The sequence below is a fragment of the Triturus cristatus genome, chromosome 8, assembly GCF_964204655.1.
Source record: "Triturus cristatus chromosome 8, aTriCri1.1, whole genome shotgun sequence".
Classification (NCBI taxonomy): domain Eukaryota; kingdom Metazoa; phylum Chordata; class Amphibia; order Caudata; family Salamandridae; genus Triturus; species Triturus cristatus.
Genome location: NC_140591.1, coordinates 415,919,170 through 415,932,525, shown reverse-complemented (window position 1 = coordinate 415,932,525; position 13,356 = coordinate 415,919,170). Strand labels below are relative to the sequence as shown.

General features: G+C 42.1%; 1 protein-coding gene across 1 annotated transcript in view; it reads right to left on the bottom strand.

Annotated features, from left to right (window-relative positions):
• The window catches only part of DNAJC15 (DnaJ heat shock protein family (Hsp40) member C15), a 174,812-nt gene extending 165,463 nt beyond the window's left edge, over positions 1 to 9,349 (bottom strand). Inside the window, exon 1 of the mRNA XM_085621815.1 lies at positions 9,098 to 9,349. Within this exon, the coding sequence (XP_085477941.1) occupies positions 9,098 to 9,211 (114 nt within the window). The 5' untranslated portion in view covers positions 9,212 to 9,349. The remainder of the gene's footprint in view (positions 1 to 9,097) is intronic.
• Positions 9,350 to 13,356: the final 4,007 nt, after the last annotated feature.

The following is a 13,356-nucleotide window of genomic DNA, read 5'->3' as shown; positions in this document are numbered from 1 at the left end:
TACTGGACCTCTCAGCTACAGGTCATTAACGATTGGGCCTACGTAGGTGGGGGGGGGGGGGGGGGGGTGGAGGAGCCAGCCTACAGAGTAGATAGAGCAGTCATGCCCCAGGGAAATTGTGAACCCCTCTTGTACTCCCGTCGATCGCGACTGGAATGGCCGGAACATACTAAAGTGGTGAACCAGTGTTGGAGGGAAGCCAATAAACTACTGGGCTGGGCTGGGAAACTGATAGGCAAAACCCCGCTGTGAGTGGGGGACCCTTTGAGCGAGGTGGCTGCGCTGTCTGGCTTTAAGGGATGGAAATTAATAGGTATAGACTACCTGGGGGATGTGTAGAGTGGGTACTCTCCTCGCACGTTTGCGTATCTCCAAAAAGAGTATGATTTGCATCGCTCGCAGAGGTACCCGTATCTGAGGCTCTTGCACGCTCTGCACACACATACCCACAGTGGGGTTTCCATTCCAGACTACTCCCCGTTAGAGGACAGGTTACTGCTGGATCCCATCCAGGACAAGCCAACCTCCACGATTTATCGCAAATTGATGTACAACACACCAGACCCTCTGACTGTTCTTAGAGAGGCCTGGGTCAGGGACCTGGGGGGACATAGATGACGAGGACTGGCAGGAGGAGATTCAGAGCTCTAGAGAGGTTGCCATATGCTCCAGATTTCGCCTAGTACAGCTCAAGATCCTCCACCGCACATACTATCCGCGCACCCACCTCTACACTTGGGGTAGGGCACTCATGGCGCTGTGCGCACGCGGCTGCGGGGAGGAGGGGACCTTTATGCACATACTGTGGGACTGTCCTGAAGTGTCCCTATACTGGAGGGGGGTAACGGAGACTATGTCAGAGGTGGTGGGTGAGCCTGTTCCACTAGAACCAAAATGGCTTCTATTAATGATTAGAGGTGACACGGAATGGTCCAGATATGTGGGGATATGGCTGGCTCTGTCAGCGGGTGTGGCGAATCAGAACATTGCAAGGAACTGGGGGGCACCTTCACCCCCGTAGGTGGAGGAGTGGAAACAAGACCTCGATTGGTGCCAAAGGGCCGAGGAAACAGTGTAAAAAAGTAGGGGATGTGTCAAAAAATGGAAGAAAGTGTGGTTGCGGTGGCAAAAGTATAGAGGGATGGGAGCGGGGGACTAACGATGTGATAAGAGATAGCACACCTGTCCGCTTTATTCATGAACCTGTTGACACGGATTCTCTGTGTTCGATAACAGATGTACCAACGACAATGCTTATGTATAATGTGGTCTTTCGAGCTTGGTTAATAAAAAAGACTTTAAAAAGAAAAAGAAAAAAAAAAACATCTTAAACTACACGCAACTATAACTTTAGAATTTCTAATGTTTGTGTAGTTTACGTTGGGTTTGTATAGAATGAAGTAATTAAGCTTTCCTAACTAGAATTTATCCTTAACCTTGGGGTTTTTTCATTGGATATATATATATATATATATATATATATATATATATATATATATATATATATAATTGTGTCCATGGCTAAAGCACTCCGCTGGCATCTTTGATAACATTTAGCATGGGGCAATGGGTCTGGCACTTCTGACATTGGCTCTAGTGCGCTATGAATGATGCCATTTTTCTGTTCTCAAGCATGTCCACCTAAAAATGAGTGTGCTTCACTGCCTGGACTGATGAGCCAGTACATCAGATTTTCAGTTTTCCCACCCATTTCTTTCCTGCTCATCTTTTTTATTTTCATTATTTTAAGGCATACTACCTCTCCCCTCCCTAGACAGTGCTAACAGGCTGTGTGTTTGCCAATCATTTTATCTGCAGAGCACTGCATCCTGTGAGGCCACAGCCTCTAGGCCTGGCCACCATCATGGAATGGTATTGTTCATAGTTTCACTGCCTTACTGTTCCAAGATGGCCAACACGTTAGTTCTAAATGTGGCTGCCCCGCTGGAACTTCAAAACAATGAAACACCATATACAATATCGTTGCAAGATGGTCACTTGTTTCCCTGTTTTATTTTATTTGCTATTGTAAGCATATGTCTGCTATTTTTAGGCAGCAGCATTTATTATTTTTCTACTTTTATTTTTTTAATTTATTTTGTGTACGATGTTGAGTTTGTGGGTGAATTTACTATGGCTGTATAAGTGGATGAATGCAAGAGCGAGTTAGTGGGTGGATGACTGGATGCCTGAGTGCTAAGATGAGTAAGAGAGCACATGTATGATAACTCATTGAATGCCTAAAACCATCATTTAAAGTCTTATTTAGTATCATATCCGGGCCTTTGCAGACTCTTAAAACAACTACAAATGGCCGATATTTATCTCTTGGAAAGGTAGCAACACTATCTACAACTCAAAATCAACAGCTTCAAAGCAGCTCACAAAAAAGGCCTTCCCTTATTTCCAGTCACTTTGAGATTATAGGACAGACAGCAACAACCACTGCATAGAGCGGAGTTTTGAAAGCCTCCATCCTGTTATATTCCCGACTTAGCACAACGCCCTGAACATCATGTACAAGGTCTCGTTTTGCACGATGTACAAATGTCATCACTATCTTCATACACGGAGTGACAGAGCTATCCACATATCCATAACATCAATAATCTATACGTTCATCGCAAGGCTGCTTTCTATTATAATAGATAAGCATCCTGATAGATTGGTAGAGGAGGCACTTCGCTGACACCAAAGGTTCTTGCATGCCGAGAAATCACCACGCGAGGTCTGACATCTCACGAGGGGTGTCCTGTTCGTGACCAAGATGGGGTCCTTCACTCTTTCCCATCAGGTAATGGGGTTGGATCGTCCCTCGGGAAATTCTTGGCTTTACACCTACACACACTCGAGATACACTTAGAGTAGGGTTCGTAGCGTAGGCGTACACCTGCTTACTGCCTTATTTTATATGCCTGCCTATATACATTGTTTCAGCACCATGGGAGAACTCTACCTACTATTTATGCTTTTGGTGCTTGTAATCATGTTTATCTGCTTCTATCTCCTAATCATTGCAGCACACGTATTTTATGCAAGAAAGACATTGGTTCAATAAATATTATTGAAATCGTCCCAATTCTCTGTATATTTCTCTGAGAATAAGTGAGCACAAGTGACTGAGCGAAAGGTTCTGTACTGTTTGCACGATCCATGGGAGACAGGGTTGTCATGTTCAGTGGTTGCCAGAAACCATTTGCTCCCTGGTCGGTTAGGGGGGCTTACGGTGGCACTGTGAGCTAGCTGGTCTACAGGTCAATATTGCACGTGGGGGTGTTCGGAATCAGTCTTGACACCAAGCACCTACTTTATGTTGTCCAAACAATGCGCATATCCTATGGATTAGTAGGAACTACACGACAATCCCCAACACCAGAACTAATACATTTGCTGTCCTGGTGGGAATGGTTACACCACTGTAGGCTGGAGTATGATAATTAATAGCAAGTATAAATACAATTCTCATTTCAGAATGACATGCGTTTTGTTTAGTGGGTAGTTCACCATTTCAAGATGACAGCAATGATTGCACACAGTTGAAGGTATACTGAAAAGAGAAGCCTATGGTGCTGGACAAAATGGTCCTAAAATCCTCCACTTTCTTACTCGGCTTTCGAAACCATAAGCAATTTCAGCATGTAAATTAAAATGTTTTACAGATTTACATTTACATTGTTGTGATACAATAGCACAGATGTTGTGTTTCTTAGAAACTGATTGATTTATAAACAATTTGTGAAAGCAATAGAAAGCAAAATGACAAATGTGATAGTGTGAAGGGAGGGGTTAAATTGTTATTAAATAAGGAAACAGACAGGCATGCGTAGGATAATTCACTGTTTACATGCCTCCATCTGTGCATGTACTGGATACAGTATAGAGAAGTAAACCCATCCAAGTCAGCATGGAAGTGGGGACTTCCATGCTGACTTCGATGGCCAACCCTCATGATTCAGGCGGGAGACTGGCTAGTCTCCCGCCTCCCGATTCCTGCATTCAAGAACCCTATTCCTTGGCGGGCGGCAGCAGGGGCTGGTCTAGTGTGACTCATAGTATTCACTGCCAGTAACATGCTCCTGCAGGCCAGTGCACAACATTTTTGTCACTGACTCTCTGCCTGTGCTTTCTCCGTGCTCCTGGCAGATAAGAAAAAAAAAAAAAAAAAAAAAAAAAAGAAGAACATGCATCTGCAATTCTGATATCCGTTCCAGCAGCAGAACACTAAGTCCCATCCATGACGACAGACCAGATTCAGGCCTCGATAGACGTCGATGGGAGAAAAGCAATCTCCCGAATATTTTACTAAAATCTCTCACTTTCCTCTTCTAAAATGTTGCCATGTATACTCACATGAAACACGACCGGCAGCCTTTGTGTTCCACCCATAATCCATACATTATTCACAATAAAAAAGATTTTGGAGGTGGTGTATTTCATGTATGGAGATACAAAAGAAAAACCTAACATGAAGCTCTGGGTGATGTAGAGAAAAAAAGAAATACATCGTAATGACGTCTCTTGGGGAGGGTCTATCTTACCAACCAAGGTGCAAACCAGAACATTATACGCAAATAGGTAATTGACCTTCTATAAACCCCACTTAAATGCATTGGAAGGCTTAAAACCTACTCTGTCCCCAAAGAGTTCACACTTTCATGAATACACAGAGTAGGAAGCAACACAAGAGAAAGGTTAGTCCAAGGATACAGTTGAGGAAAGGAGATTTTGGACAAATGTGGGGAATGTCCAGTTCCTTATTTATGGCCATTTTACATAGTTTAAAAAGAGTAAAAATAACTGTTATGACCACTCTCCTCAATTATGTTTTACAACACTTTCCATAACTATAGGCTTAGGCTATCAAGTATCATGGCTTATACATTTCAAAATCTAAAATACAAAGAAGACGCCTTTCAGTCTCATACTGCTATGCATTTGTGTGTAATACGAACAGTGGAATCAACGTATTGGCAGGCGACAACATATTTAAAATGTCCTCTTTTTTGGCCAAATGAGTAGACGCATATTCCCAAGGTGATGTAACAGGGTATTTTCCCGAAAGAATTTCTCACTCTTTTTTGGATTCCTTATTTGGCACCCTGTGGATAAAAGTACAGTGCATTTAACATCCTGTTTCACTGTGAGTAAAGCACAAAATAACCGATGGAATTTGGAACAGAAGAAGGACAGACATGGTGTATGCTTATGCAATATCACATTTCCAGACTGGGAAAGATGCAAAACACTGTAGAGAATTGAGTTTGTGCACAGCTAAATAGATATTAGAAATTGTTACGTCTTCATATGCTTGAATTAACTCTTACACAGAAAGGGTACCCCTAGTTTGAAAACAATGCAAGGGCACCTTACTAAACTTCACTAGGCTTATCATTTAATTTACCATCATCCCATTTAGGGCTCTATTATGAATCTGGCGGTCCACAGACCGCCAGACTCGTGGGGGCAGGGTAGTGTCGGTCTTCTGACTTCCCTATTACAATTAGGGCGGTTAGACCGGCATTGCCCCGCCGCAGCCGCCAGGGAACTGAGATTGATGTGCATATGGCTGGGTCCAAACTGAAGTGGCATGGTGTGCCGAATAACAATAGAGTGAGATGCAGCCCGAGTAATTACCAGTGGATGAGATTAATTCAAGCATTCTATCCATCATTTTTTAAAATAATTTAGTGCATCTGAAAGACAAACAGCTATCTGTACTCGGGGCTGGTGACGTAACACTCAGACTCCCTAATAGTCCTACCAAAAGGCCTGAACAATTAATGACTACCACATACGACTGTAAAGGATCCAGCCTAAATGCTATTTTCATCAGACAGAGTAACAGCAAAATTGCTCATAGACTACTGTATACCATAAAAAACCATGGACCATATTAGCAAAGGGCACTATCGCTGCTTTAGCGGCACTTGTTGCCGATAAAGCAACGATATTTTTATTGCCCTATTAGCAAGCTGTTGCTAACAACTGTTAGTGACAGCTTAATGGCGATAGCGGCCGTTTTTTACCGCTTTGCATGTCAGCGATATTTATCGCTAATGACATACAAAGTGGGCGTTCCTCACTAAAAGTAATAGGAAGAAGTCGCTAACACAACTTCTCCCTATTAGCAATGCCCGCGAAGCGATAAAATAAACTCGCGCTAACGGCGATTATCGCTGGATTTTAACACCTGATAAAATCCTGACTTAGCCATTGATTTCTATGGGAGGTGGATTCTACAGCTGAATCCTCACCTGCCTATTAGCGACCTTTTCCTTAGCGATGGGAATTCATCGCTGGAATTCCCATGCTATTGATGCAGCATCGCCGCTATCACTGGTTTATTATCGCCTTGGAGATAAACGCTGATAATAACGCGTTATCTCCGCGATCTAAACCAGCGATCGCCGGCGATAACAAAAAATACAGCGCTCAGCGCGCTTTGCGATGATTATCGCAAGTCCTTGGTAATTTGGCTCCATATTTATTTATATCCTAGTCAAGCGCTCAATGGCTAAAGAAGTATGCCACAAATTTATGGCCCAGGAGGACTATTTTTTAGTTTTTCCGTGCAGGTCCCGGCCTTCACCTACTGTGATCAATAGCTAGACATCCCATAGTCACGCTATCATAGAGAAAACTGTACTGCAGACCATCCATGCATTTCTTAGTCCACCCCCTTCTTTTCCGGACTGACTACCGAACTTTTTACCGATCCATAAGGCTTTCAGAGTGGCTTAGTAGGTTGATCTTAGAAGAAAGCGCCTCACGAGGGTTCTGCAAATGTAATCTTAGCGCCCAACTAAATAAAAACACAACTTTGCATATCTTTCTTTCAAACTTTATTTCGGTCATTTACGACCATAAAAGTGCAATGCATACAATACAACATTGGGAGACTGAGATCATATCAAAAAACATAAAATTAGCCACAATCAACCCCATAAAGTGCAAATGCATAGAAGACAGATCTTCAAGTTCGAATGTATAATAAAAAAGGAAAAATCCTCTGAAATTCATTTCTAAAAACATTAATAAAAGATGGTTTCCAGATAAAAAGACAATCAAAGTGACGACTAAAATTAGTAATAGCAGCGTGGCCGTCCTAAGATCCCCTTTTTGATGCGTTAGTAACCCACTTAGAAGGTTTGCAATTGTATAAACATTAATACTAATACGACCGCTCATGTTGAGACAGATAATAAAGGAGAAAAGCACCATTTTTGATCAATAAAACAGTATAAAATGGTTCCATCATCCTAAACTTGCTACAACAAATGCATACAACCGGACCACGCAAATACCATGCTTAAACCTGCATCCAACGTGCTGTCAGCGCATCACGGGCAAGACTATCAATAGTGCACATAGGATTAAATATACATGATTGACATTTTTAAAATAAAATAAAACGTGGCAATATAACATACATTTTATTGTCCAATTTCTGCTGGACCTAACTTACAGGCGTCCAGCCAGGAAGCACTGTCAGTAAAATGGGACAAGGAAGGATACATGCGAAATATAAGAAGCCTTAGTGTGTTTTCTTGAGAGCCCAATGTCAGCTACACGTAAGCCTCATACGGGTGTGGACTGCTGCCTCAAGACCTTCCTTCTGATTATCCATGCATGGCTTAAAAACGTAGCCACGCTGCAGACAAAAAGTGGTCTTGGGTCTGACCTAAGAATACGCAAGGCAACATGATGCTATCGAGAGCCCAATTGCTAGCAAATCGGTTTTAGCCACTTTGCCCTAGGTGTACAATATGCTTGGCAAACAAACATAAAATGGGCAACACTTTCTTTGGGTGCCTTGCAACATGTACATTCCTTAGAGGCTAAGTTGCCTGGGTGCCATTTAGCTGTGGTTTCATTAACAGGAAGAGTGCGAAACCTGAAGTGAGTATGGATTATGTCTAGAAAGGGTTCTAAATATCTTTCCTGCTTATGAGGAAAGAATTCTGTAGTCAATCTCGCCAAGTTTGGGTTGCTGAACTCTTGCTGGTCCACCCAATTCAAGTATGAACCCTTGAGCACCTCTTTCCTCGGTGGATCCTGATTATCCCAATGAGCTCTAAGCCCTATGGCTGTCATTAGTTTTTTAGCATTGACAATCCAGACCACTATGCTTTGCATATCTATAAGTCCCATCCCTTCACCTATCACACCGCTAAGCACCGAGTTCCAAGACCAGATAGTACCACCTCTCTTGTCCTTCATGCACCACACCAAAACGCTTCCCATGCAGGCTCACAGCACTCTAACAACCAAGCACTCCGCCATAGTGTAATAGCTTGATACCTGTTCTGAAAATGTGCTATGGTGCCCCACAATGGAATATGAAGATCACAATACAATGTAACAGTCACCTTCAATCTGCATATTCTCCTAGGAGATTCACTTTATTACTTGCAGAGGGCTTATAGCTTGAACATGCGCCAAAATACCAATTACTCCAATAAATCAATCAAAGCCAATAAAACAATTAAAGCCCTTTTTGTACCATCCTTGCCCAGCAGGGTAGCACTCGGACATTATGGGTCATCGGGGGGGGGGGGGGGGGGGGGGGGTCTGATATGATGGAAAATGTCCATGACCAGCATTACTTGACTGCTAGTATATAACTATGAGGCAAACAGTAAGAATACCCACGACCATAGTATCAGTGTCAATAAATAATCCTTGCAGTCCTGTCTTATTAGATATGCCTGTGACCACTGAATTAGTAAACGTTACCATGAGCAATGAAATACCCTCATCTATATTCAAAGAAACATACACTAAGGAACTTGTACTCATTAACAGCTTGGTGATCAGCTCTCATCAAACAAAATTAAATTACAGCGTAGCAAAAGTTTGGCAAACAAATGATTCACAGCAAACAACCCAAATCTGTACCGGTGCTTAAAGCACCAGAAATGTTCATGTAGCCAAGTAACCGCGTTGCATAGAAAACCATATGTGGGTCAGGCATTCACAGAAGCGGCCTCAGCCTTGCTCTGCCTGACCAGATAATGGCCGAAAGGGAATACGTAAAATGTTATTTCAAAAAGATGTTGCTTCTGTAGAGAGAAGTTTGCTAGGTTCGAGTAGTTACCAGTCGCCGGTCGATGTCAGCCTCTCCTCTGTCTGCTGAGTTAGGGTTAAACTCTGCGTACCGCAGCCGCTCGTTGGAGCCCAACGAGCTGCTTCTGTTACCGGAGGCGGCCATGACAGTCGATGTCTGAATCCTACGGTAAACAGCCAAGGACAAATCTAGTTCAAATGGTCCGGACCAATAACCGTATGCGGGCTGTGTAAGCTATAAGCCCTCACCTATCTGTCAGGCAGTGACTCATGTCCCAGATGTCTGAGGCAATGTTGTGTCATCCACTGGACGCACAACACGTGGTACAAATGTCAAAAGAAAACGGACTGGCGGCTGGCGCACTGCTTAGAGGAACTTGAGTCCCTCTGTACACGTTAGGTTCATTGAGGCTAATTTTTTAAGAACTACGCTGTTTGAAGGAAATGTCATTATCCGCAGTCTTTGATCACAGTAAAGGCTCTCGAGTTGGTGTGAGTACTTTACAAAGACCCTTGCGCCACAAGTACGTCACTTTTTCCCATTTTAAAAGTGGCGTACCGGCGGCGCAAGGGGCTTGTAAATAAGCCCCACTGAACTTTTGTTTCACTGCGCTTGGAATTTTAAGAGTATAGTGCCACTGAAAACATTCCATATGTTATTAACCTTCACCTATATATTATTAACCTTCACTATATATATTTAACCTTCACCTGAGTGAGGTACAACTTCTTACCCCAGTCCAGAACGTTACAAACAGTTCCCTTTCTCTGCAGGAACTATGGGCCATATTACCAAGGACTTGCGATAATCATCGCAAAGCGCGCTTAGCCCTGTATTTTTTTATCGCCGGCTATCGTTGGTTTAGATCGCAGAGATAACGCGTTATTATCAACGTTTGCATGTCATTAGCGATAAATATCGCTGACATGCAAAGCGGTAAAAAAACGGCCGCTATCGCCATTAAAGTGTCGCTAACAGTTGTTAGCGACAGCTTGCTAATAGAGCGATAAAAATATTGCCGCTTTATCAGCAAAAAGTGTTGCTAAAGCGGCGATACTGCCCTTGCTAATATAGCCCTATTTGCCCTAACATGCATACCAACTTTCACAATTTAGGCAGGAGAATTACAATTCTTGTAAAAATGTAATTTTCGCTTTCTCCTGTCTAAAAATCCTCCAACTGTAAAATTAAGGGCCATATTACCAAGGACTTGCGATAATCATCGCAAAGCGCGCTTAGCGCTGTATTTTTTATCGCCGGCTATCGCTGGTTTAGATCGCGGAGATAACGCATTATTATCAACGTTTATCTCCAAGGTGATAATAAACCAGCGATAGCGGCGATTCTCCATCAGTAACGCGGGAATTCCAGCGATGAATTCCCATCGCTAAGGAAAAGGTCGCTATAATCCACCTCCCATAGAACACAATGGCTAAGTCAGGATTTTAGCAGGTGTTAAAATCCAGCGATAATCGCGGTTAGCGCGAGTTTTTTTATCGCTTCGCGGGCATTGCTAATAGGGAGAAGTTGTGTTAGCGACTTCTTCCTATTACTTCTAGTGAGGAACGCCCACTTTGCACGTCATTAGCGATAAATATCGCTGACATGCAAAGCGGTAAAAAAACGGCCGCTATCGCCATTAAGCTGTCGCTAACAGTTGTTAGCGACAGCGTGCTAATAGGGCGATAAAAATATCGCCGCTTTATCGGGAAAAAAAGTGCCACTAAAGCGGCGATACTGCCCTTGCTAATATGGCCCTATTCCCCAACTTTTTGCCTATATATGTTAAGCGTTCCTAAATGTTGGAAACAATGGTTAGATTTATTGAAACTATTGTTTCACCCTCATACTTACTCTGACTGGTAAACTATCTTCAGTACCTTTTCTGCGAAAATGCAAAGAGCTTATTGAGTTAGTAAACTATACAAAACTTCCCTCTGTGGAATTGCAAATGAGGGCTGTCAAAGTTACATTATATAGCCCTGCATCGCGGGTTACTATAACACACATTTTAGTACTGGTGTCCACATCACTGCACTAAAATGCTATGTCACACTTTATAATTAAGCGCTGCTGGACGTGTTTGGTACTGAACAGTCTGCCAGTTGAAGTGTGTGAGCCAGGTCCAGGTTGATGATGGACGGCTTGTTGCTATGGAGATCTCTGCCTGGGCTCAGCTAAATTGCCTATAAATGATTAGCTGCAGTCAGCAACATAAACAGCTGTTTCACTGGCCAAATGGTGAAGTTTTTGTCAAACATATTTCTAAATGTGCTATTGTGGGGGACAAATTATTTTTTAATATTAATTATTTTTATGATACATATAGTCGTAACTGATGAATTATTAATATCACACTTGAAACTGTTTTATGTTGAAGTTTAGAAGTGTGTTTATTAATGTAGTTTTGTTATGCCACATTTCTGCAGGGACACCATTTTATTAATATGGATACTATTTTTGTGTTTTGTTCATCTTTCACCTGCTCATTACCCCTTCCAATCAAATCAATGCCCCCATTGTGTCCTCTCTCCCCATAGTCTTCGCAGAGTACAGGACACTGTGACGCACCTGGCTATGTTCCTTAGAGACCATGTATTGTGAATGAAATTTTCTTCGTGTACTGAATGTATCATTATGACAGACACTTCCTTTGAAAGTTTTGATGTATGCTCGCTAACTTACACTAAATGTACGAGTCTTTGTTTGAAAATGTTTCGTGTTGTACATCTCCAGACTGCTTTGTTACTGTGGAAGCTAATGGAGTTTTCCTTTTCCTTAGAAATGGGTTAGTGTTACATCTTTGTTATGATGATCTATATTCTGATTTGCTCAATATGTGTTATCACTAGTCAAGCCATGCTGAATTTGCCATCTTTGCTTTTTACCGATTCATAAAACGTGTATAAAAACCCCTTGGTTTTAGGAGTGAGCAAGATGATTCCCTTTTCTATCACGGTCTCTGTCCATTCCCCTCATGATTGTTGTTGCTTATTGGGATTTAGAATCATTTGACTTTCTGACAACGTACTCTGTATCTGAGCCTTCGTGGCATATATTTTGCATTTTTATGTAATGTCTATTTTGGATTTTTGTAGTAAAACCCTTTAACTTTCCACTGATCTAGAACTAAGTTATTGATTGGTCCCTTTTACAATTTTTTTATTACTCTGCTAAGCTGATTTGTGGGCCTGATGTCGAGGAGGGTGGTGACTCTTACCTAAGAATAAGGGTGCAGGAGCTGGGCTGCCAGGACTTAAATTTGGGGTGATCAAAATATCGGGATGCAGTAAAAAATGTGGGTTTGGCTCCCACAGTTACAATCAATAACATACACAGCTAGCTGTTTCCAGGCCCAGCCCTCGTCTTATGTGGCCTTAATCCTACCATCATCAGGAGATGGTCTTATGAATTTTCCTCCATCCTGGTTTGACCCCATGTGCTCTGAATAAGCCGCAAAAATTGTTTGTTCCCAGAAGGGAGTAGCGTTCCTCTGAAGTCTTATTTAAGTGGTGATGCTGCTGCATGGTACATGCCCGTAGTATCTCGAAATGACTCACTCATATGATTTTGAAGGCTTCAAATCAGAATTTCTCAGAATATTCAATAGAAGATCTTCATCTCAAGCAACTGGCAATAAATTGTTGGAATTAAAACAAGGAAATCGAGATCTAAATTCCTATTTAGCACACTTTAATAAATTGATAGTAGAAACTTAGTGTCCTGAAAGTAAACAAGCAGTAATATTCTATAGAGGTCTCAGGGATAAGTTAAAAGGGGTTTTTGCCTGAGGAATCTGTGCAAATACAAGGAAGAGTGTGCAAAATGTGGGGACAGACGCAGTATTGCAGTGTTTTGGAGAGCAGGAGAATTTCAGCTGCAGCAGACATGGCAGAGGCAGGGAATCCTACCTGCATGGGAACAAGGGCTTTTACACCAGTTAAAATAGAGATACTAAAAGAATGTCTACCATTTCATCCCAAAAGAGAACAAGTGCTGGTGATTCAGCAAAAGGCCACGGATTAACACTTCACAGGCAACAATAAATTCAAATTGGGCCCATATAAACATTCAAGTTTCCTGGCTGTTCTGCTGGGGGTCAAGTTTTATATTCACTTTGATCTTGATTAATCAATGTCTAACTAATCTTCACTGATCAACTTTCTTCCTTTGTTCAATGGACCATTAGTCGAAATAGATACAATGGCAATGTAACAACTGCCATACCATCGTGCCGGTAATCTATAATATGAACTACCAAAAAAGGACAATGTTCCAAAGGTAATGTG